General features: G+C 37.3%; 4 protein-coding genes across 4 annotated transcripts; 2 read left to right on the top strand and 2 right to left on the bottom strand.

The window, feature by feature from the left end:
• The first annotated feature begins 7,190 nt into the window (after positions 1 to 7,190).
• Positions 7,191 to 9,152, top strand: atp5mf (ATP synthase membrane subunit f). Its single transcript, XM_036566710.1, has 4 exons — positions 7,191 to 7,278; positions 8,101 to 8,208; positions 8,775 to 8,891; positions 8,991 to 9,152. Exons 1-4 carry the CDS (start codon positions 7,263 to 7,265, stop codon positions 9,017 to 9,019), a joined length of 270 nt encoding a protein of 89 aa, XP_036422603.1. The 5' UTR covers positions 7,191 to 7,262; the 3' UTR covers positions 9,020 to 9,152.
• Positions 9,153 to 9,316: 164 nt separating this feature from the next.
• cpsf4 (cleavage and polyadenylation specific factor 4) lies at positions 9,317 to 13,757 on the bottom strand. The gene is made up of 8 exons (XM_036566709.1): positions 13,340 to 13,757; positions 13,099 to 13,149; positions 12,621 to 12,773; positions 12,444 to 12,539; positions 10,674 to 10,767; positions 10,503 to 10,575; positions 10,228 to 10,401; positions 9,317 to 10,085 (listed from the first exon to the last, which is right to left on the bottom strand). Exons 1-8 carry the CDS (start codon positions 13,440 to 13,442, stop codon positions 10,017 to 10,019), a joined length of 813 nt encoding a protein of 270 aa, XP_036422602.1. The 5' UTR covers positions 13,443 to 13,757; the 3' UTR covers positions 9,317 to 10,016.
• Positions 13,758 to 16,041: 2,284 nt separating this feature from the next.
• On the bottom strand, positions 16,042 to 18,386 carry bud31 (BUD31 homolog). The gene is made up of 4 exons (XM_036566708.1): positions 18,091 to 18,386; positions 17,683 to 17,805; positions 16,635 to 16,801; positions 16,042 to 16,323 (listed from the first exon to the last, which is right to left on the bottom strand). Exons 1-4 carry the CDS (start codon positions 18,182 to 18,184, stop codon positions 16,273 to 16,275), a joined length of 435 nt encoding a protein of 144 aa, XP_036422601.1. The 5' UTR covers positions 18,185 to 18,386; the 3' UTR covers positions 16,042 to 16,272.
• Positions 18,387 to 18,530: 144 nt separating this feature from the next.
• pdap1b (pdgfa associated protein 1b) lies at positions 18,531 to 22,457 on the top strand. The gene is made up of 6 exons (XM_036566707.1): positions 18,531 to 18,886; positions 19,898 to 19,989; positions 20,112 to 20,213; positions 21,335 to 21,453; positions 21,630 to 21,781; positions 21,903 to 22,457. The coding sequence occupies exons 1-6, from the start codon at positions 18,874 to 18,876 to the stop codon at positions 21,965 to 21,967; spliced, it is 543 nt and encodes a 180-aa protein (XP_036422600.1). The 5' UTR covers positions 18,531 to 18,873; the 3' UTR covers positions 21,968 to 22,457.
• Positions 22,458 to 23,846: the final 1,389 nt, after the last annotated feature.

Raw genomic sequence — 23,846 nt, 5'->3', positions numbered from 1 at the left:
AATAAAATCAATGAAGCAGCTGAATCTCCCTTCCTATTCTTATCGGATTAGTCCTGCCATTTAATATACATAATGGTGCTGCTGTAAAACCTGAAAACTGGGAAGCAAAGCAGACCCTGAAAGAATGAGTTGAAGAAACTAAATTTATGTGGTAGAGTATAAGATCAAACTGGGGTGGAGTGCCTGAAGATCATGTACAAGTGTCTAAATTCAGTTCAATAAATTTCATCCTCTCTTACCACCCACTTTATCCTCCCTTCCATCTTTTCTGGCCACAGTAGTTTGAGACAATAACAACACGTTATCCAGACACCTAAAGCTTAAAATGTCCATTTATCATTGCCTCATTTTTAAGACACTGATCCAAATCTTTTTCATTTTGAAATGTTGTAGGAGGGTTTTTCCACCGATGTTTGCTGTCAGGGTTACAAATTTGGTCTGACAGGTGGAGGAGCCTAACATTAGGAGGCTAGTGCCTACATATAGAAACTGAAACTAGTGAAAAAACTAGTGGAAGACGTACACCTGCAAGAAGGTTTAGCTGACCCAGGCGTGGAGGTACACCATTCTACTGTGAAACACTGCTTGCTGCTGGTGAGGTGCTGTGGGCTGATGAAGTAAAAATATAACTCCTTGGCCACAATCACAAATGTTTGTTTTGGAAAAAGAATCAGCATTTTATGAAAAGAACACCTTACCAACTCTAAATATTCTGAAATTCTGACACCATTCTGAATGAAACAGTGTGTCTATGTATGCAGAATTAAGTTCTGATAGCAGGTAATTGAATAGTCTGCTTCAAGTGGCAGACCTTCTTTGATAAACCAGCACCTCCAAATGTGTTTTGTAGTGTAGATAGACAGTAATCACAAAATGCTGATAAAAGGAAAAGGTAGTGTGGTTGACTTTAGGCTATGAGCACTCCAGACAAAGAGACTCTTTCTCCTGTACATGAAGCACTTATTCATTCACGCAGCCGTTCTGTTTTAGCTCACAGTGAAAATAATACTGGTGTAGACAATTGTTCCTGAAAAAGTCCCACTCCCAAAAAAAATGCCCTTAGAAAGAAGGGCTGGTACCCAACTTATTTTGCACCAGTGTTTGTTGTGCATATTATTATCCCACATGTAAACACAGTCACTAAAGTGGCTTTTTATCATTTGAGAAATATTGCTAAAGTTTAGCCTTTTATATCTCAGAGCAAGGCAGAGAAACTTGTTTACACATTTGTCACAAGCAGAGTTTACTGGAATGATTTACTAGACTGCCTAAGAAAACAATCCATCCTATACAGCTTGTACAAAATGTAGCAGCATGGATCCTAGCAAAAACAAAAAAGAGAACTCATATAACCCCCGTTCTGGAAGAACTGCGCTGGCCACCTGTATCTTTTAGGATAGATTTTAAAATTCTGCTACTAGTTTTTAAGTCTCTAAATGACTTTAAAACACAGCTTACATCACAGAATGTCTGTCTATGTACCAACACGTGATCTTAAATCTGCAGGTTCGGCCTTCTGCAAATACCCTGTGTAAAATACAGAAAACGTGGAGAGGCCTCTTTCAGTTATTATGCTTCTAAACTGTGGCTCTCAATTCCATTTTTATTACACAGTCAAACTCAGGGCACACTCTTAAGGAATGTTTGAAAACCGGCAGTGCTGTAAAAAAATGAATTCGCCCCCTTCCCAATTTCATCTGTCTTTGCATACTTGTCAGACTTGAATGTTTCAGGTCATCAAACTACTTTTAATATTAGACAATGATAACCCAAGTAAACACAAAATGCTGTTTTTAAATGATGATTTCATTTATCGAAGGAAAAATGCTGTTCACCCATGCCTGGCCTTATGTGAAAAAGTAATTGCCCCCTTAGCTACTAAATCAACCAGGTAACCAAATTCAATTGACTCTGGGGTTCAATTTTACTAGCCACACCCAGGCATGATTACTGTCAGACCTGTTGAAGCTAAACATCATTTAAATAGAACCTGTCTGGCAATGTGAATCAGACTAGAAGGTCTCGAAAAGCAGCACATGATGCCATGTTCTAAAGAAGATTCAAATACAGATGCGAAAAAAAGTCACTGAAATAATCTCACAGTTTGGAAAGGGTTACGAAGCCAGCCTCTAGCGAACCACAGTGAGAGCCATTATCCACAAATTGAGAAAACTTGGAACAATGGTGAACCTTCCCAGGAGTGGCCAGCCTAACAAAATTTCATCAAGAGCACATCGACGACTCATCCAAGAGGTCACAAAAGAACCCAGAAGAGCATCTAAAGAACTGCAGGCCTCACTTGCCTCGGTCAATGTATACAATTTCATCATGAGAAAACAAGAAAGATACTGGGCAAAAATGGCATCCATGGGAGAGTTGCAAGGCGCAGACCACTGCTGACCAAAAAGAACACAAAGGCTGGTCCATCAAGGACCACCATGACCCCCAAGACTTCTGGGATAATATTCTGTGGACTGGTGAGTCAAAGGTGGAACTATTAGAAGACGCAGGTCCCGTTACATCGGCTGTAAAGCTAACACCACATTCCACCATAACAATGTCATATCAACAGTCAAACATGGTGGTGGTAGTGTGATGGTCTGGGGCTGCTTTGCTTCTGCAGGACCTGGAGAACTTGGGTAATTGGATGGAACCATGAAATCTGCTCTCTAACATAAAATCCTAAAGGAGAATGTCCGAAATAGTACTGACACAAAGTACTGACTTTGCCAAAAATGTATCAGCGAATAAAATTAAAACTATGTTCTGTAATGAGCGATTGCAAGGATTTTTGGTACTTCACCCTCAACAGTGCATAATGACAATGAAGATTCAGGGAATTGGGAGAAATCTCTGTGCATAAAGGGCAAGGCTGAAAACCACAATACAATGTCCTGGACCTTCATTCCCCTCAGACGGCCCTGCATTAATCAGGAAAACTTTGACTAATCATTGTCAGTAAACACTGTTTGTTGCTGCATCCACAAATGCAAATTAAGACTGCAGAGGCCATACGTCCACAACGTCCAGAATCTATTAAGATGGTGTGGATTAATTAAGAAATAAAGAAATTGGTTCCATCTTAATTGCAATGTCCATTTTAGAATTCTGCCTATGAATTTGACTGCAGAATAAAATAATTGATAGCACTTAGTCTTTAACCTCTAGTCTAATGTGTCCACATTTTGAATGAGGCTGCTCTTTTCATCTCATACATTTTAATGAGACGTTTTAGGTCAGCAAGCGAGTCTCTGGCCTCTCTGGGCTACGACAACATAGCTATTAAACAACTACAATTAATGTCAAATTTGAGATGTAAGTCAAGCGTTTCAATTACAGAAATAATTTGCACATCATGAATATACAATGCAAATTCGCACAAAAGCAGACAAAAACACAAGGTTTTCTAGCAGAACCATAACCACAAAGAAACTCCAGCTATGGAGGGCTAAAAATTGCTCACAGTAAGACGGGAGATTTTGCAAAGACTAACACAAAATCAGAGAGTATTCATACACATGGTAATGACAGCCTTAATTGTGAGCAGGTGTCGGGGGAGGCAGTGTGCTGGGAACATGCTGTCAGTAATGCATCCGTGACAAAAATACTATATTTCTCACATATTTCTCTTTGATTATTCCTACTGTTGATTCGCTGTTTTCTGAACTACAGACTAGATATACTTAGTACAGATATATCTCAAAATAAATGCAATCCACCCCTTCCTCTCTGGAGCCTGTACGTGCCAAGAGTGCATTCTGGCAGGCAGCCATATAAAGAGACGTGAATGCATCTTAATGCAGCAGAGGAGAAGAAATTGATTACAACCCTTGGGTCTCAAATGATAGGCTTGCTCCATGCACATTCCTATGACCTTGAAAATGTGTGTAAAAAAAGAGATGGGCCATCATTTGCTTAATATTAAAGCTCACTATTCAGTTTTGTCTGTATAAAGCAGTGTGACACAAAACAGGCTCCAAAGGCCTTTAACACATAGATTGAACAAGGTCACATTTAAGAATGGCACTCTAACATCACAACACAAACAGAATCCTTCAGTGTCTTTAACGCCATTAATGGACCCACATGACAGCCAGGCACTCTCTCTGCTGATGTGACAGCTCCTAGTAGTTAACATGAATTATAGTTAAAGTTCAACAACTTTAATGTACATACATGAATCTGAGTTTTTCAAAATTTCTGCATAATTCAATCAATAAGGTGCAACCAAAAACATTCAGAGTGATCTGATGTTCTACACTCTCAGAAAAAAGGTACTAAAGTGTCACTGGTGCAGTAACCCTCTTGTCACTGGGGTGGTACCCTCAAGGGTACATAATTGTATTTTCTAAGTTGTATTGACTCCACACACCCCGTCTCATCTCCAGGCTTTTTATTTTATTGTTCTGTTTTAAAACATTAGGTTATGAAAAGGTACAAATATGTATTTTTCAAACTTAAAAAAAGGTGCATAATTGAACCTTAAAACCACTGTTGTACCTTTGAGGGGACATTTACATTGTTTGTACCTTGATGAACGAGAAACGTACCTGCACAGAATGTTTATTTCTAACAGTGTAGGAAAAATTACAGAGCCAGATGTCTGAAGGGTTTAGTACCTCTTAAAGCTACCTCATAAAAAGTTATTACATCAAATGGTTACAAGTACGCAGCCTGTTCCCTGAAGCTTTATTTTACAGTCGTTTTGCAAAACTATAGTTTTAAATATATGCAGGCCGGAAAGATACATGCAAGTAAAATAGGGCATGTAAGGTAAAATAGTTTACTTTTTTCATATTCACCACTATTTTACCATTAACATTAAATATAAAAAAATGAAGAAGACACATACATGTTCACTCATTGTTTCAGACAGAAAATAAAATGGCTATATTTGTGTTTTTGCGACCCTTGCGACCCCCAGTTCCCATCACCACCACTATGAAGATATCTTTGGTAAGTTTTGCTATAATGAATCTCTTCACGTTAAACTTCTCTAAATTGCTTTGTTTACTTTTCAAGTCTTGAATTAGGCTAAATTGTTTTTTTTTTATCTGCAAAATGTCCCTTTAATTGATCTTTTCACCCAGCTGTATACAAATAAGTAAATAATCATTTAGCAAAAGAAATGTAAATCTATTAACAACAAAGTAGCTTTAATTAATGATAAAAATGTAATGTGGGTACTATACTAAGATTACTGAAACTAAACTTGAATCTCAAATATATGGCTATATAACCCTATGGTTGCTGGCATTGAATGAACAAATCTATCGTATTTGCTTCTCCTTACCGTTCTGCCACAGGACTTTCCATACAGCTGTTTATGAAAAACACCATGAAATATGGCTGGGTTGTCTGAGAGGGTAGTGGAATATCTTATATATCCCACATGCTCAACAAACCCTTTAATGACCATTTATGGACGAGAGTCAGCAGTGTAACTACGGGGGAGGCAGGGGGCAGTGGCACTGGAACCCATGGCGCAGGGTGGGCCCCTGTCAACTGGGCCTGTAAAATCTTCATTGGGCCACTCATATAGATACTCACACAAATGTACACCAATGGCTCACAGAAAGATCCGATTTCTTTACAACATGACTCACCAGTTAACCTCCATCAACACTACGCAGACATCTCTGACGTCTGTTTACCTCCCTCTAACTTAAAATGCATCTCATCCATAGTAACGCTTTTCACACACAACATCCACAACCTGCAACATGATATATTAATTATTTACAATTCTTTAAAAGATTAAGTGAATAAATCAGTGAATCTAAAGATCTGAACAATTCCATTCAAATAATATAAAAATATGCATTTTATGAAGATATGTAAGTTGACTTTTCTGGAATCTACCTAACCTTACATGGCCAGTGTTGTATATGACAGCTAAGTATAGCATATAATTGTTGCAATCCAAATAGTGTAACATAAACAGTTAGTTAACTTTGGATGCTAGTGGGTGGAGGGTCATGCCTTGAAAACATCTACTTGATTCAGCCATAACTATAGTGGGTAAACAAGCAAATTACATTGTCATTTTGATAATTGAAAGTCATTTTAATATGGGAGGCCCATAAGTGTGTTTATGCCACTGATGAAAGTCCTATAATTGGCACTTTCTGTGAATAGAGTTCATTTTATGCCTCAAAATTATTTAAACATTACTTTTTTCTTTGGTGTTTTAAGTGCTTAACCTTCAGAAAATGTTTTTCCCACCTCAGGCTGTCAAATCAGTTACTATATGAGCTGTTTTCACCATGAATGACCTGGCAACAGGGTTGAAGTGAGTAACAGGGTGGAAAGCAGAGATCACATTCACCATTTACTTAATATTTTCATTTTTATTTAACATTTGAAATTTAATATTGTGAAAATGATTTTTATTTTATTTAAAATAATTGAAAGTTAAAAAATGGGTAACAGGGTTGCGAATTTAACCAGCTTTTAATTTAACTAGCATTCATGAGTGGTTAGCTTGATAAGGTGCTCATGTTACTAATGCTACTAATAACCATATAGTTTACATAAATTAAAAAATAAATAAATAAATAAATAAATAATAATAATATATATATATATATATATATATATATATATATATATATATATATATATATATATATATATATATATATATTTATATTCTTTTTTCTAACAATAATTTTGGTAATAGGGTTGAACTGTTAAGCTTAACCATGCAGCCAAATCAATTTTGCGTGTATATTGAGAAAACTGATTTGTCTTTCATAGAGAAGCTCAGTGTCAGTGAGGTAGGACAGCCCCCAAAATCACCATATTACAATTGGATACAGACATTTTAAGTGTTTTTGTGATCATTTAAATGCCCATTTTAATCATTTTATTTTAATTTAAAGTACAAACAACTGTCACTGTATTGCTTTTAAAAATGGAAAGTGTCATTCACGTCATCTTGGAAAATCTAGTCCCATGAGATCAGACACTCTAGCTGAAGCACTTGTTTTAACACTGCTGTTATTCCCCAATTCCTCAAACGTTTCACTTGTTTATTTCCATTCAAATAAACTTCACCTCAGCCTGTGTTACACCCCGCATCTCTCACTCTGCTCTTGCCTGCTCTGCTCACAGCGTCAGTTGTCAATCAAACGTATCAGGCAGAAATAAGAGCCAATGGGAGTCGTAAACGTCATGAGTGGGTAATACGTCCCGCCCCTGCGCTTCCACTCCATTTTCTTCCCAACATCCACAGCGGTAGCCTGCGAGCTTAAAGCAAGATGGCGGATAGACCAGGTAGGGTTGATTGAAGCTTCTTTCAGTTAATAAACTGAGCAGTTTGTTGTTCAGATGTTAGTCGTGTTAAGGTCGTATAGATTACGCGTTGAGGGCGGGCAGAACGGTCCTGTGTGACCCGTTGCTGGGCTTGTTTTAAAGAAAATATGAGCGTGTTTTCAGAAAAGGCCTCGGGAAGCTCAGTCGAGTCAGCTCAAGGACTTTCTGTGTCCCTCTCTCCTCTGCACTTCATTTCCACACGTCTGGACTGAATTGGCCATGTTTGAAATGCTGTTTTTATATTTAAGTATTCACATCCTTTTACTGCACGCTCTTTCATCGCTGACTTTACTCGGTTATAGTATTTTTATGTAGCCCTGCCGCAGTTTAGCCATATCACAGACTTAGCACTAGCACTAACTATCATTGAGGGACAGCAGCGACACACCTGTCAGTTACTTTAGTTACTTTTGTGCTCGTAAATGTTGGTCAGTCCTCCTGATACATTGACTGGAATCTGTTCATTACAAACAGTGCAGTGTGCAGTCTGGATTCAAGTGTGATCCTCACTGTAGTAGCCAGCCTGCTATTCGCGCCCGCGTACATGAGAGAGACTAGGTCTGTTGGAGTCTGACGTTTTGGACCTCATTTAACACCATTTTATTTTGTCAAGGTTAAGTTTAAGACCAGCCCGTGCAAACCGTTTCTTTGTTCTTTGAGTTTTCAGAAGTTTTGTGTGTGTGTATATGTATAAAATATAATATTACATATGAGTATGTATGCACATACACATAAGCCCTAAATAAAGCTAACTATGTATTTCATCATATTTTCTTATTGTAGTGCCCTTGGCTGAGAAGAGGCTCATGGATGTCAAGCTGGGTCAGTTGCCATCCTGGCTTGGCACAAGGGACTTCACCCCTAATGGACTTCTTGGCTCTGTTCGCAGAGGTAATGGGCCGTTTTATGATTATCTTTACGGTGGTGGTGATAGGAAACAGGGGTCACAGTATCTACACAAAGCCGTTTGCTGTCTGAAATGACCAGTGAACCTTCACATTTTCTGAGTTTTATACATTATGTTGATGATGTAAAATAGATGTAAATCTGAAAAAGTTTCCTTTGGGAACCGTTTTGCCCTGCAGCACCCTTCACATGCCTTTTGGTAATGAATGTGTTTTTTTTTATTTATTATTTTTTTAAAATACATTTTAGGCTAAAACTTCTCAAAACTGTTGTAAAGCAATGTCTCAGGCATCAAGCAATGTATTACTACAAGTAATGACTTTGTGATGTAGCTTTTAGAGGCATTTTATTTTTCAGACATCCAGTTAATATCATCACCACTGTGAAAAATTCAAACTCGGCAGGTTTCTCTAAAACGAAGCATTTCACATCTCACCACTCTGAGTGACTGTTTACATCTTAACAATTTAATTAAGCAGAGCTTTGGAAAAATCTGTGGAATTGAAAAGTATATGCTGTGGTCTCATGGATGTGTAAATCTTTCCCTTCAGGCTATGACAGATATTACAACAAGTACATTAACGTGAGGAAAGGAGGTATTGGTGGGGTTGCAATGCTCCTTGTTGGCTATGTCGCACTGAGTTACCTTTGGGAATACGATCATATTAGTAAGTAACAATTTAAGTCCATATTTTTTTTCCCCTCAAAAGGCACTTTTGCACTGATGCTAGGTTGGAGCTGTAATGTGTTTCCTTTCTTTACAACAGAGCATGACCGGTGGAGGAAGTACCACTGAACAATGGACCACCAAGACTGTCCGCTGCAGTGTGATCAGCACACCTTTAAGCTTTCTGTGATACGTGTATAAAGTAATTTGATGAGACCAAGAATTAAACTAAGATTATTAAATAAAACTTATGTAGTGTGTATTTTTTTCTGTGCCATTGCATTTTTTTAATATTTAAGATGCTTTAAGATTTTACAGGCCTTGTGAAGTTGCTGTTCTAAATATCAGCATACTTTATGAAACAGATTAGATGTTTTTGATGTCAGTCACAGCTTGGTTGCAAAGTGCTTTTACTATCACAACTGATAGTTCTTGAATGGCCATTTTTATTTACCAGCAAGTACAAAATGTATTTACACAACACTTGAATCCACTTCCATCCCTCTAACCTACCTGGACATCAAAAAAACTGTCCATTTCAAAGATTAGAAATATTCACAAACAACTTGAATTTGAGTGCCTACAAATGATCCAATTCTCAACAATGTACCAAAAGGCCAGTGCCATGTAGCCACAACTTAGACATGTACTCCACCCAGTACATCCTATTGATAAACATAATGAGTTTCCAGTTTTTTAAAAAGAATAAGCCTGAAATCACACTGTATTTACAATAGAAAAAAGTCTTACATATCAATATGAACTGCTCAGTGAGGAATGTGCTTCCTACAGCCCCCAGAATTTCTTTCAATCTGCAAACATATTTCACTGGGTGCTTGTAAAACTAGTATCCCACTCTCAAATGGGTGTTATCCCAATACAAAACTTTGAACTTAGTCATGTGAAGGATTTCTTTTATTCTTTTTTTTATATCAGCTCAGGCAGGCATTAATTATTTTTAATTCTACCTGTTGAAATGACATTGGCAGAGAACCTGATTTACCATCTCGGAGGACTACTCAGGACGTGTGCCTGGCAGAACCCACTACAGCCTTTCAAATAAAAGGCTTATGTACCAGTTCTCATACACCTTGTGAGAGGAAATTCCAGCAGATGCAAATGAATACTACTGTCCACTTAGGAAGGCCAGGTGTCCTTTTGTGCATTTGTTTGCATAATGCCCCTTCTCACCACACTGCAAAAAAAAAAACCAGAATATATAAAATAATTAAAGTAAAAGCACCTTAAGGTTTTCAGAGTATCATGTAAACAGCACAAATTATTTGTCCTAAAACCTAAGAACAGCAAATTGTTACTCAAGTGCATAGAAGCATTACCTTATAACATGTAACTTGGTCCAGGGGACGAGGGCCACGGGGGCCACCCATGTTGTTCTGAGTCTGCATCGTCCCAAGAACATGTGGCATTTTTTGATTGATGTTGACATTAGAGTTGGTGTTTGTTAACTGGATCAGTGATAACGATGATCTGTTCATGTTCTGTATGTTTTGCTATTGGGAGTACAAAAAAAATTAAATCATTAGTACTTTCAGCATTGTGGACACTGTTTGCTGAATCATACTCTTCTTGGGGAGAAAAAAAAAAAGGCTACCTTCTGCTGAGTCTGAGCTTGCTGAGGTAGTGGTGGCTGTTCAGTTGCACCCATAGGCAGCTCAAACCGTGGACTAAAAACAAGCGGTTGCAAGTTGCGTTAACACAATCAATGCTAGTTAGTTCATGATAAAAATGTGTCAAAATCAAGCATTTAACTGAATGAACTCACTGCATAAATTTGCATGACTTGCCCTCAGGACAGAAGCCGACAAGATAATTAACACAGATGACCCTTCTTGTGTGTCTGTGGCGGCAATCCGGACCTTAAACCAAACATAGGAGAAGGGGACAGTTTAAACACAATGTATTTTATAAACACAGGTACTCCTCTTTTCTAAAAAAAATTATCATAACATCTGGAAAGTGAAATCATCTTTGTTACAATATGCAGGTAATATTTACTTTTTAGTAAATACACACAAAACATACACTGTATTTGCACAAGTATCCAGACACCCCTTCAAATTAGTGAATTCAGCTGCTAATTGTGCACTCTTTGCTCATACAGACATTTAGTTGCGCAAAGACAATTGATAATTACCATAGAAAAGCATTTCCAATAGAATGGGACATTCTGGAGCACCCACACAAAGAGTCTAACGCTGCATTCGAATGGGCCGTAAACTGAGAAATGCCAATTTTCTGACTTGCACTCGAACAGCCGGCAAAGGTGTACAACAACCTTTAACCTTTTCTGCCAGTGAAAAACTGTGAATGTAAAAACAATATGTACCTGATGTACTTCTATGTGATCTATGTGCTTTTTAATATAACAAAGAAAATGCAGGTACCCTCAGGATCTCATTGCTTTCTGTTTACGTGTGGTGGGCATATCATTCAACAAGCGACCAAACAAAGTGAAATTGTAAATACTAGTTAACGACCTGGTATGTTAAACCTTTCGATAAGCACCCAAACGCACCATAGGGTCACCATGCCCATTGCCAAGAGTCAGCTGGAGAGATATAAAGCCCCCCCAGCTTTGGGCTGTGGTACAGAGGAACTACATCCACAGTGATGGAGCTCCAACCAACCATTGTGATCAGCTGGAGTGATCATCCAACATCAGTACATGACCTCACTAATGCTCTTGTGGCTGAATGCAATCAAGTCCTTGTAGCAATGTTTCAATAATTAGAGTAAAGCCTTCCCAGAAGAGTAGAGGCTGTTACTGCAGCAAAGATGGACAAACTCCCTCTTAACACCCTGGATTTTTGAAGAAACATTGGAGGAAGGTGTTTACAAACTTGTGGACTCACAGGGCCAGTTTTGTGAACATGGATTTAAGCAAAGTCTGGACAAAATTAAAGTGCAAAAGCTTAGGCGTAATCTGTGTCTGGGAAACTGGTTCATAGTGTGTGTTCATTGACCATACACTGATCAGCTATAATATTAAAATCACCTCCTTGTTTCTACACTCTGTCCATTTTATCAGCAATACTTACCATATAGGTGCACTTTGTAGTTCTACATTTACAAACTATAGTCCATCTGTTTCTCTGCATACTGTGTTAGCCCCTTTTTAACGCTGTTCTTCAGTGAAACTTCAGGACCAAGAAGGTATTATTTAGGTGGTGGATCATTCTCAACACTGCAGTGACACAGACATGGTGGTGGTGGGTTAGTGTGTTGCACTGGTACAAGTGGATCAGACACAGCAGTGCTGCTGGATACGTCAGTGTCACTGCAGTGCTGAGAAAGATCTACTACCCAAATAATGCCTGCTCTGTGCTAGTCCTGTGGGAGTCCTGACCATTGAAGAACAGGGTAAAAGGGGGCTAACAAAGTATGCAGAGAAACAGATGGACTGTAATTGTAGAACTACAAAGTGCTCCTATATGGTAAGTGGACCTGTTAAAATGGAGTGAGTGCAGAAACAAGTAGTTTTAATGTTATGGCTGATCAGTGTCTGTCCACTACTTTAGAGAAAGAGACTTACCATGCTTGCAAAATCCCCTGTCATACCATGGACAGTCTTTGATCTTAGATTCTGGGTCGATGTGCAAGAAGGGGCATTCTTTATTACTGCATTCTCCTGTAAGAATACAATTAGTCAGTCTATGCGTATAATAAAAACAAGGAGAAAGCGTGAGTAAGCATATGTTAAGACACTGACCGAATTTGGAGTAGAAATAGCACTCTGGCATCTTTGTCATGTCATACTCGTGCAAAAATTCGCACTGGTCTCCTTTCTTGCACAAACCCCGAAGCCAGTGTTTACACACGACGGTCTTTTCTCCACTAATGTGCCTAAAAGGACACATCCCACCTTCGGAAAAAGAAACATCAACAGTCCATTTTTCTGTGCACTGTTAAAAATATGTAGCTTTTAAACTTAAAAACTAAGTAACGGGGTTAACTTGAAACTTTAAGTTCATTGAGCTTGTAATATTAAGTTAACAGAGGAATAATTTGTGTTTTTGTTATTATTTGAAGTTCAATGAACTCAAGAATTCATGTTACTCTGGTAACTTTCTTAACTAAAAAGCTGCAAATTTTTACTGTGTAAGTGAGGAAAAATGTAAAAGTACTTCTTGCTTTCACTTTTTCACACAACTTACTCAAAACTTTTACTTAAGTGACTTTAAATTTACCTTTCATACAAGCAGCCCTCATGAAAAACTCACACACAGCAGCGCCTGACTCTGTAAAGAGAAAGTGAGTATTACAGTAACTGTTAGTGTACCACTGCAATATGCAGTGAAAAAAACAATACTGCAATAGAAACTGCTACAGTTGAAAATAATGAGCAGACTGAGTAACTTAATATTAGCTAGCTATGATTAAGAATTTCATCAGTTCTACGTGCTAATTCAGCTTCATCAGTTAACTTACTATCCATTCCTGGAAACGGCAGCGGTTGAGCGCCTAACTGCTGTTCAACAGCAATTTCCAGATCAAACTTTATGTGATCAACGCTGGCAATTAGTTCCTGCATGTTTGTATTTGTTTTTTATCCCGCTAACGTTAGCTAGGTTAAATAACATACAGCAAGAGTTTAGCTAACTGCTTAAAAAAACTTCGACCAGCACTAGCTAGCTAAAATGCTATGCTAGGTTAGATAGCTGACAAACTTGATACCAAGCTAAGTAATATTCTAGATCAACGTAAGCTAACAAAACGCTAAAATGTGGAGAACCGAAACAGCCCCCTTTAGACACAGCAGTTTAATAAACCACACAGTACAGCCGGAGCGCGCTAATAAAAACAGCGGCGCGCTTCAGGTCTTCCTCTCACACTCAGAAGCCTGCTCCCCTGCAAGGACGTACAGTCACCTACAGCACAATCGAGCGAATCGGGGACGGTTCCAATTACAAGTGGAAAGGGTCGTGAACCAATTCGCATTTATTTGTTGTTAACTAAACAACACAAGTGCTCAAATGTTTGATAAGATTTTCGTCATATATTAATGCTACTGTTCATATCATTAATATGCTGGGAGACAAGACAACGGCGATCTGACCCTGTCAGAATTTCTGCAATTGATTAAAAGGTCTTCGTTGAAGTACATAAAGCCAAAGCACGTTTTTGGTCAAAAAGTCTGTTTATAAATTCTCTAATTTTGCTTTTATTAGCATAATAATATGAATTTAATAATAAAATGAATTTACCTAATGCAGTGTGTCACTTTGCCCTGCTGGAAGAAAATTTGAACCATTAGGATTAAATTCTGATGTCATTTTTTTCCATATGGATTTGACTTACTGGTTACTATTTGAGACCACTAGTTTCCTGTAGGACACCTTTAGATCCCATAAGGAATACCTCTGGAATCAGAACACCTGTTAAACCATTAGATCTCGTTTACACTGTGACATCAACCCATCAGGAAATCACAGAACACCATTAATGACTACTGGACGCCACTAGAACCAGCAGGAACTTTTAATGGTTTCTATGTTTTTTTTGTTTTATTATTATTATTATTATTATTATTATTATTATTATTATTATTTTAGCAGCGTATTCTGAAAAAATCTGAAAGGAGACACAGTAGCCCCAAAAAAGCATTTGGACCCTTAACCATTTCAAGTATTATTTATAACATATTTAGCAATTTTTTTTTTTCACAGAAAAACACTTTTAGCATCAACATCAAACTGTAAACATGCAGACGTCTACAAAGAAATTGTGATGATCAAATGATAATGATTTGAAACAAACCAGCTGCCTTTTGAAAGAATATTTTGCCTACAAGAAAATAGCAGGTTAAAAGTTTGGCATTTTGTTTCTGGAATAAACTTAATACAATTTTAAGTATGGCACAAATATCACTGTATATAACTGGATGAAGTTTCATATTGTTCTCTGTAGTTTTCAGCAATAAGATAATACAAAAGTAGTTCAATGTGTTCATTACTTTTGCCAGTTTTTTATACATAAGTGCAGATTTCCATAAAGACTGCACTTCTCTTTACAGCCCTTTATAGAGAAACTGTCATTTTCTTTATATCTTTAAAATGTATGTGAAAATGCAGGTAAAAACACCTGAATTTGAACTATTGAAGTTGATGATCCCTGACTTCACTTCTTTTCTTTCTGTCCTCTTTAGAAACCATTCTTAGTTTTTTGTATACTTTAGTTTGTATTGCCTGGATGCTTCATATAATTATTTGTTGCTCCAAAAAGGTTTTAAAAATTGCCTGTCAGAAATACAACAGCAAGTTGTCATTTGCAAAAGTTAATAATCTCACATTATAAGTAGGTCATTTTGATTATTTGAGCATTTTTTTGTCCTAAAACATACTGCAGAACTGCTGATGTGAAGCTCAGTCAACACTCCATTCTTGCGTTCCTCAGAGGCAGACTAACTGAATGACCGCATTTGATTGTGCAGCATTAGCTGTGAGTTTTGTAAACTCTGTCATTTACATTTTCACTGGAGTGTTCATTGTGAAATGTAGAATCTCACAAATGTTATGTTTAAAATGCAGGTTTTAACCCCAGCTAATGACACCAGTACTGTAACTTGGATCAACATCCGCTGCTTGCTTGGAAACAGAGGTTAAAACAAAGGCATGTGAAGTGCAAGCTGTATGACTGAGAGAAAGGCAGTGTTTCTGCTAACTGCTCCACCAGCAGGTTTGCCATTCAGCACACTCAGCAAAGCCTTCAACCAGCATTAAGACATAAAATACCAAACTGAAATAAGGTTACCTTGGAACTTGCAGTTTTGAACAGATTACATTTTTACTCAATCTTTGAGCTTAAGTAACAGTTTCTAATAGTTCTTTTAACTTCTTGAAATGTTAAAAAACAAATAAAAACAAACCAAAGCATAATACTACAGCATCCCGTCCAATGTCTAATTCAATTCTTACTGTTGGCTGCTACGGTACTTCTTCCAATGAATGCCTAAAAGTAAAAATGCCATAAAAAACAAGTATAAAAAGCATGTAATCAGTTATGTAGCTATGTAACTGAGGTGTGTTCTGCTGAAGGATGAACCTCCATCCCAAGTTTACAACAGACTGTAAACATTCTCAACATTCTTATTGTCTTGTAATTGCAAGTTTGAAAAAAAAACAAACACTAAAAACTGACAACAGTTCATTTATTTTACAAAGAGAGGAGCAAAGTAAAGAGTACATTTTAAAGACGGTGTAAAGATGAATAAAAAATCAAGTTTTCACAAAATACACAAATAATGATTATTTCTACAATCACGTACAGGCAATCTGGAATGAAAACCCACAGACTTCTTAAAAACAAATATGTCAACATGTAATGCGCCCTAACATCCCAGAAATGGCAACAGAAAATCTTGATCATCCAGAGCATCCTCTGCATCCACAGTGAGTGCACTCAATGATACGACCCTGTTGGGAATAAAACAATAAACCTGTTAAACATGCAGGACATGACATGCTAGAGTGCCTGTTATTGTTAAACACAACAGTGTCTGTTCATAAAAACAAAATAATGATAACAGATTATTATGATAATATTAGCAATAACCCAAAGTGGGACAAATAAAAAAACCAAAAAAAAACCAAAAACAACAACATAATGTTAGAGCAGGAGTGCATAACACCCGTCCTGGAGGCCTGGTGTCACTGGCCCTCCAGAACTGGAGTTATGCAACCCTGCGTTAGAGGCTGATAAGCCATGTGAAAACAAGCTGACTTACCACTTCAAGCTTGCTTTTAGGCACTCTACATATGCAGTTGGTTCCGAAGTTGGTGTCACGTGTCTGAATGCATCGAAGACAGCAGAGATTTTCATAGCCCTGCTTCTTCCACTTCGCTATTAGATTCTTGTCTGCATATCCTTCTTTTATACAATATTCATAGAGCTCTGGGGACCAAATGCGTTTTAAATTAATCAACATATATTAACCAACCATACAATTAATTGGTAATACTAATTGATAGTGCTGGGTGATGTAAAATGCCTATATCAGTATACTGTGATGTTGCTTTGCAGTTTTAGTTATTTTTGATAAAAATTGAGCTTTATATCAGTTATATAAAGCTCATAGACTGTGCTATTTCTGTTGATAAGTGGTATTTTTCTAATTAAGTTATTAAGTTTTTATTTATATTTATTGCACTTTATTCATGGTATCCCGGCCAAGTTAACTGCAGTGTACATAATTTGCCTGGTGCGTGAGATTGTTTTGTTAGAATAATGAAAAATGAAAATAGTAGGTTTTCATACTGTAAATCTGGTTTTCTGCCTGTTTTCTTTTGGTGTAATTTTAAGAGAACATAACAGTCCACTCAAATTAAGCTGAGAAAAGTTTAGCACATAAAAACTGCACTTAGGAAGCAAGCTTATTAATTCTACCGATTTTTCAAAATTTCTGCATTATTTAGTCAATGAGATGTAAACAGAATCATTCAGAGTGGTGTGACGAGACTAATTGCAGAGAAACTTAACTAAGATTTTCTTTGCAGTGGTGGTGATAGGAACCAGGGGTCATGTTGTCTACAATATTAATATAGCCATTTTATAACATTTTTATAAATGATTAGTGAGCCTACACATGCCTTTGTAGTTTTTATATGCATCATTGGTAAAACAGCGGTAAATCTGGAAAGAAAAGTTTTCTTTGGGTAATATTTTTTAGAGAACACTCTGCATGCCTTTTTCTACCATAATTGGATTAAAAGAAAGCACTATCGCCCAGCACTAACTGTTAGTAGCTAACTGGTCAAATTAAGGAGTGAAATTACCTCTGCTGATGGCCTTTCTTTTGTAGAAGAGGTCGAAAATGTAGCGGCTCCGCTGGTGATGAAGCCTGAAAATCGGCCACAGGGACTCGACTTTACGTTTCCCCTCATGCGGCTCTGTTTCAGCTGTGAATAACAAATTAACCCACATTTGAGCGACATTATACGTGGCTGGATAAAGGCCAGAACAATCAACTGTACAATAACTGGAAGTATCAAGAATGGGAAACGCAGGTTAGCTCATGATCGAGGCTGAAGTTGGCTTCCTAATCGCCACCTTTTATTCGAATTTTCCCGTTCCACCTTAAAAGGTGCCACTCGAACAACAAGCGGGCGAATAAGAGGCCGATTCAGCTTCGTGTTCAGCTCGGGGGCTAAAAATATTCGCAAAAAATCCAAGCCTGAACTCACCTTCCCTCATTTTCTGATCCAGCTCGTCGAGAGTGGGCTCGATCAGCTCCCAGCCGTCTGGCGGTGGCTTCCTACTTCTTTTGACTTTGGGCATCTTCTTAAATTAACACAGATCTTAAATAAAACAGAGAAAATCTCTGTTTGTAGTTCAGAATCCACAGCGCTCCGCTCCGGACTCTCCGGTCCCTTTTAGTTGACGTCACTGGAGAGGACCTATTTCTTTTGCTATAGTTCGACAATATACGTAAGCGGGCTGTCCTTCCTAAAAATCACAACAAATCATACTTCACATATCTGACATATGTATACTCTGAAAATAATATAGTACCATACAGTAACATCTCAGTAAAGGCACGTTTATAAACAGGGCTCATAAGAGTCTGGCGTGTTGCTCCCTGTTCTGGTATATTGCATCAGGTTAGGAGTCCCTCTCAGTGCCTGTCTGAGGAGCGATAGCATGGCAGCCTACCTGACTGATTTCTAACCCAAGTCTCAGTGTTCGCTGATTTTTAATTTTGTATTTTAAACAGAAAAAAAAATTAGGATCGACCACATTTGTTTTCTACTCTCGCGTATATTGTAGTAGTTGATCGTCTCCGCTCACAGCCAGAGTCGGTATATGATACTTAATGTTAGCGTGGTAGCAACTGAGCTAACGAGCTTTAGCCATAGCTTTACTTAACAGCTTGTTGAGCTTTTTGTGTAGTCAAAACTGGGACTGTGTTTACACCGACACTTTTGGTGACTTTTTGGTGAAGTGCTTGTGACTGTTTTATCGCCGCCATGCCTAAAGGAGGTAAGATGATTCTCTGAACAGTCGGTACAGTCAGCCTGACACAGCTGGTTAACAGGAACCGTTCAGCACGCAGGTTGGCTGGATGATGGACGTTTATCTGCGATATTATCGGCTTTAGGGAAGAAGCTGTGATATTACTTAGATCTACATTTATGTATTACTGGTGGGCCGATCATGAGTTTATATGGCTGATTACGATTTCTTTACAGCCAGCTGGTTTTTATTTTCATTTTAAAGGCAAGTTTATTTATACAGCACCTTTCATACACTGCGGTCCTTCGAAGTGCTGTACAAATGAGAACATACAAAGAAACTTCAAGATTCAAATTTAAAAAGATGTTGGGGGTTAGAAATAAAAAAAAAAACATGATTAAAAGTGATGATAAATAATAGATTTTAAAAAGAAATAAATATTAAATTAAAAATCGAAAAAATAGATTAGGATAATTAACGCAATGCTTACATTGTGTGGACTAAATACACGAAACATACTAACACTTTTTCAATACGTTGTTAAATGAAATTGTAACATTATAACATATTTAACATTATATAACATTATTTGCACTTTAATGGACCAAACTATTATTTGAAATTTCTTAAAAATCAGTTGTCTGTTTAAATGAGATGAATCAAAAGTGCTATATCGAAAGTAAGAGGCAACTAACTATTTAGCATAATTGCTAGCTATGCTGGCTGTGATATTTCAGTACATGTGGCAGCAGCACTCAGATAAAGCACAAATGTACCTGCTTGCCTCAGATTATTCACATAAAAATTTCATTAAATAAAAACACATACATATAGGTCGAAATAAAAACAATAAATTGACAGATTGCTGATCGCTTGTTAGGAGCAGAACATGACTTATTCCAGATACTTACCACTTTCCACGTCTCTGCCTTATCCAAATGAATAAGTAATGTTTCTTCAGCTTTTATTACGATCTCAAGAGTTACAAGCATGCAGTGTTAAAAAAATATGTATTTGATCCAAGTTTTCTGTTTTCAGGAAAGAAGGGTGGACATAAAGGTCGAATGAGAACATACACAAGTCCAGAAGAGATAGATGCACAAATGAAAGCTGAAAAGGAACGGAAGAAGGTAAGTTACGTTATAATTTATTATCCAAAAAGATACGTTTCCTTTAAGAATGCTTATGTGATACCTGTGTATTTGACATATCCAGTTCTAGAAAACATATACATTATTATATTTTGTTACAGACTGAAGATGAAGAAGAAGGAGCAGCAGTGAATGATGATGACCAAACAGAGGACAAACTTGCAGGATCAGGCTCAGAGGACAGTGATGATGACGGCTCTCAGGTAAGCTTTTGATCCATTGTTTAGTTGAAAAGGCGGTCTGGCTTTGTCCCTGCTGGTTTGGTGTTGCGTGGTCTCTACTGTAGAAGGGGCTATAGACTGACCCCTGTCGTTGTTAGGGGATTAGAATGATCTATAATCCTTACATTATAATCCTTAGCATACAGTATTTTTGTAGTCCCCCATCATTAGTGTCCGAAGAACATCAATTACAGTTTCTCTGTGTGATAGAGTATCTGATAGGGTATGTTTGAGTATTCAGCTTTCTAAAGACTGATGTTTCCTGTGCAGTACATTTTATCAGCACTTGTACCTAGTTTGTCCTCTGTTGCTCCCACAGTAGTTGTTCAGTAAGTGGAAAGAAGGTAATTATTGTATAAATAATTGTGAATAACGTTTTGTTCATTTAATGCTATATGGTACAACTCCAAAGCAGCTAAATTGGCTTATCAGCTGTCTTGCTTAGCTGGCTCTTTACTTTGCAGCTAACCAGATGTGATATGCTGCACTCTGTGTAACATTTGTCTACAGTTAGTCAACCAAAGCTTACATTTTTCATTTGAGACTATGAAAATGTGAGCACAAAACTCTGCAAACATACATGCTAAAATTAGCATTAGCTATACCAGTTATCAAATTAAACAGACATTCACCCTAAATGTGTTATAGCACACACAAAGTAATTGCTTTGATTTTCATTTATTTTGCCCTAATCAAAATGAAAATGCATCCGGCTCAAGTTTTGCTTGTTGTGACCAGATGATTGTGAAACCTAATGACTGTGGAAAAGAACTGTGGTCAGATTAAATAACTGTGATTATCTCAAATAATTGCGATCAGGTGTTTATGTAATAATTGCGACAGCCCTAATCCTTTCTTGTACTGTTTCTTGATTATATGGAATAAAATCACTTCAAAACATCATTTTCAGCTTTCAGAAAGTGCGTTGACATTAGCAACAGAATGGTCAGCCACAGTCAGCAGTGTCTCAAATGCCTGCTGTGTCAGCCTGACAAATTGTCTTATCTGATGATTTTAAAATGTCAGTATGGTAGAGAAAAAGCAAACAGCCCTTCCCCCTAGTCAAACATTGCCTTTGATTGTTTTCCCCCCGTTTGTCACAGAAAAGAAAAGGTGTGGAAGGTTTGATAGAAATCGAAAACCCTAATCGTGTCGCTCAGAAGGCAAAGAAAGTAACAGAAATAGAACTGGAGGGACCCAAGCAGCTCTCCAGAAGAGAAAGGTAAGCACTGCTAAAGTGGATGAAGTGAATATTATAAGTGGTGGAGAAATATTTATTAGTTCATGTTTCATTGTGTTTTGAATTGTTACCTATTGTTTCCATTAATATCTGCTGTAGTTATGTAATATGTCTTGTTGAATGTCCTCATATGCAAATATGCATGCTGAATATTTCAGAGAGGAAATAGAAAAGCAGAAGGCCAAGGAAAGATACATGAAGATGCATTTAGCTGGAAAGACGGATCAAGCCAAAGCAGACCTTGCCCGGCTTGCCATAATTCGAAAACAACGTGAGGAGGCAGCAAGGAAAAAAGAAGAGGAAAGGAAAGGTAAATTAACTATTGAACACATTTGTTTGCTCTGGAACACAAATAGATATTCTTACTGTAATGTTAAGGTTTTTATTGATTAATGATTTTTTATGTTTTTGTGTTTTTTTCCCCACTCTAGCAAAAGAAGCTGTACAGGCGGCAGCGGCAGCAGCAAAAGGACTTCATACATTGTCCCTAAAATAATACAGAGTTAATGAAATAAAACAATCTGAAAGGTTTTAATGAACTTGTGGGACAGTGCAGTATACAGTATCCATTAATAGGAATATTTATGCATTCTGGATGCTAACCTTGAAAGTAGGCATTTTATAGTTGATGCTGAAGATTGAGACTCCTGAAGAAAGGTTAGATGTTTTCACCAAAGTGGCTAACTTACAATGCCTAGTTATACTCCATGATACTAGATATATATATTTATTAACATACTGATTCATGTGGGAGTGAATTTTCTAACTGCTGTCTCAGAGGGAATTATTGTAAGATGGAAAAATCATGATAATCAGTTTTTGTTGCAATGGGTTCAGTGGTATTAAAGGAATGTCCAGGGGATATGTGTAAGTATGTATTGGCAAAGATAAATATCAGTAAAAATATCAAGTTTCCTGCTTTATTAGGGTTATACTCTCAGTGTTGAATCTCTTTCTTCTAATATACTCATTAACTTGTTTATTAACCTGTCATTCAAGAAGCTGTTCTAGAGGACCCAGTATATATAATTGGTGACACTTAGATAACTACATTAATACATTTTATATATTAATATGTAGCTCTGTGTATATAGTCTAAGAATTGTTATACCATGAGCATCTAGTTTCTAGTAGGTGCCCAACAAAATTTTCACCTCAGCCAAACATTATGGAACAGGCTAATTGAGTGGGGAGTTTGTGAAGGAAAAGACAAACATTGAGCCATGCATTTGTAATGTGTAACCAGTGAACGTGGCCCATTATGCAGAGCAGCCTTAAATGTAGAACAGCTTGACTGTGTAAGCAAAATGTCGTGCTGGTGCAGAAAAATCATAACAGGAAATAGTACTTACTGAACATTGATGCATAATAAACAAAGAACATTCATAAGCTTATGTATAAACAAAAAGTTAAGAAATAAAGAGTTGTAGGAATGTATCATGTGGGTGATTTACAGTTATGCATTAATTATGCATTGAAGCCTGTTACAGTCAAATGTAGGGTTAGGCCTCTTGTCCAAAGACTCTTTACTGCTATAGTGTGGTGTGCTTCCCCCACAAGAAATTGAACCCCAGTGTACCACCTGGATTGTCTCGCCGGCACCAGACGTGATCTCGTAACAGAACGTCTGGGGACAACCATGGAAATGTTGGGCAAAATATGAAATGTCTAAATTTGGGGTGGGTTTTACTTTAACAGATGTTGCTGTGAAACTACCACATGGAGAGCAGCAGTATTACCAGAGCCAGTTTAAAGGGGAGCCACTTCCAATTTCTCCCATTATATCAAACAAATGATGGCAAAACAGCAGAGGGTGCCTGTGAGTGAGTCCTTGTTGAATGTGGGTGGGTAGAGCTAAATGGCTAAAAATAAAAAAATACCATTTTCTTACCATTTCTGCAGGGGCATCCTTTAATTTTGGAAAGTATAAGGGTCCATCCCATTTTAAAAATGAAAACTGTATCTTTATATTTTTTTATAGCAAACAGATTTTGTGCAGTATAACCCTAGCATTACTGCTACTGAGTGCTGATTGGTTAGCATTACTGCTAGTGAGTGCTGATTAGTTAGCATTACTGCTACTGAGTGCTGATTAGTTAGCATTATTGCTACTAAGTGATGATTGGTTAGCATTACTGCAGCTGTGTACTGATTGGTTGGTGGTTGGTTTGCTCTCACTGATGTCATAAACGTACAGGAGACACTGTTAGAAAGTCACATAACTTGAATTCAAAAGCATAAAAAGTGACAGCACTGTTGAAATATTGTATACTGTTCTGTTTTCAGGAAAACTACATTTTCTTATATAAAAATGTTTAAGCATTTACAACCTATGTTTATATGAACGCTCCATATTAACCCATTCATTTTGGACT

The sequence above is a fragment of the Colossoma macropomum genome, unplaced genomic scaffold (genome assembly GCF_904425465.1).
Source record: "Colossoma macropomum unplaced genomic scaffold, Colossoma_macropomum, whole genome shotgun sequence".
Taxonomy (NCBI): Eukaryota; Metazoa; Chordata; class Actinopteri; order Characiformes; family Serrasalmidae; genus Colossoma; species Colossoma macropomum.
The sequence above is the reverse complement of the archived record's forward strand: the minus strand, read 5'-3'. Positions and strand labels throughout refer to the sequence as shown.

What these genes read in the sequence shown, in the direction of transcription:
- pdap1b (XM_036566707.1), top strand. An exon ending in CTGAAAAGGAACGGAAGAAG is followed by an intron (nt 19,990 to 20,111) that starts GTAAGTTACGTT and finishes ATTTTGTTACAG; the next exon opens with ACTGAAGATGAAGAAGAAGG. An exon ending in AAAAGAAGAGGAAAGGAAAG is followed by an intron (nt 21,782 to 21,902) that starts GTAAATTAACTA and finishes TCCCCACTCTAG; the next exon opens with CAAAAGAAGCTGTACAGGCG.
- bud31 (XM_036566708.1), bottom strand. Translation starts at nt 18,184, where the DNA reads ATGCCCAAAGTCAAAAGAAGTAGGAAGCCACCGCCAGACGGCTGGGAG. An exon ending in GGATCAGAAAATGAGGGAAG is followed by an intron (nt 17,806 to 18,090) that starts GTGAGTTCAGGC and finishes TGTTATTCACAG; the next exon opens with CTGAAACAGAGCCGCATGAG. An exon ending in CTAAAAGCAAGCTTGAAGTG is followed by an intron (nt 16,324 to 16,634) that starts GTAAGTCAGCTT and finishes TATTCCCAACAG; the next exon opens with GGTCGTATCATTGAGTGCAC.
- atp5mf (XM_036566710.1), top strand. An exon ending in TCTTGGCTCTGTTCGCAGAG is followed by an intron (nt 8,209 to 8,774) that starts GTAATGGGCCGT and finishes CTTTCCCTTCAG; the next exon opens with GCTATGACAGATATTACAAC. An exon ending in TTGGGAATACGATCATATTA is followed by an intron (nt 8,892 to 8,990) that starts GTAAGTAACAAT and finishes TCTTTACAACAG; the next exon opens with AGCATGACCGGTGGAGGAAG.
- cpsf4 (XM_036566709.1), bottom strand. Translation starts at nt 13,442, where the DNA reads ATGCAGGAACTAATTGCCAGCGTTGATCACATAAAGTTTGATCTGGAA. An exon ending in GAGGGCTGCTTGTATGAAAG is followed by an intron (nt 12,774 to 13,098) that starts GTAAATTTAAAG and finishes CTTTTTCCGAAG; the next exon opens with GTGGGATGTGTCCTTTTAGG. An exon ending in AAGTCATGCAAATTTATGCA is followed by an intron (nt 10,576 to 10,673) that starts GTGAGTTCATTC and finishes GCTTGTTTTTAG; the next exon opens with TCCACGGTTTGAGCTGCCTA.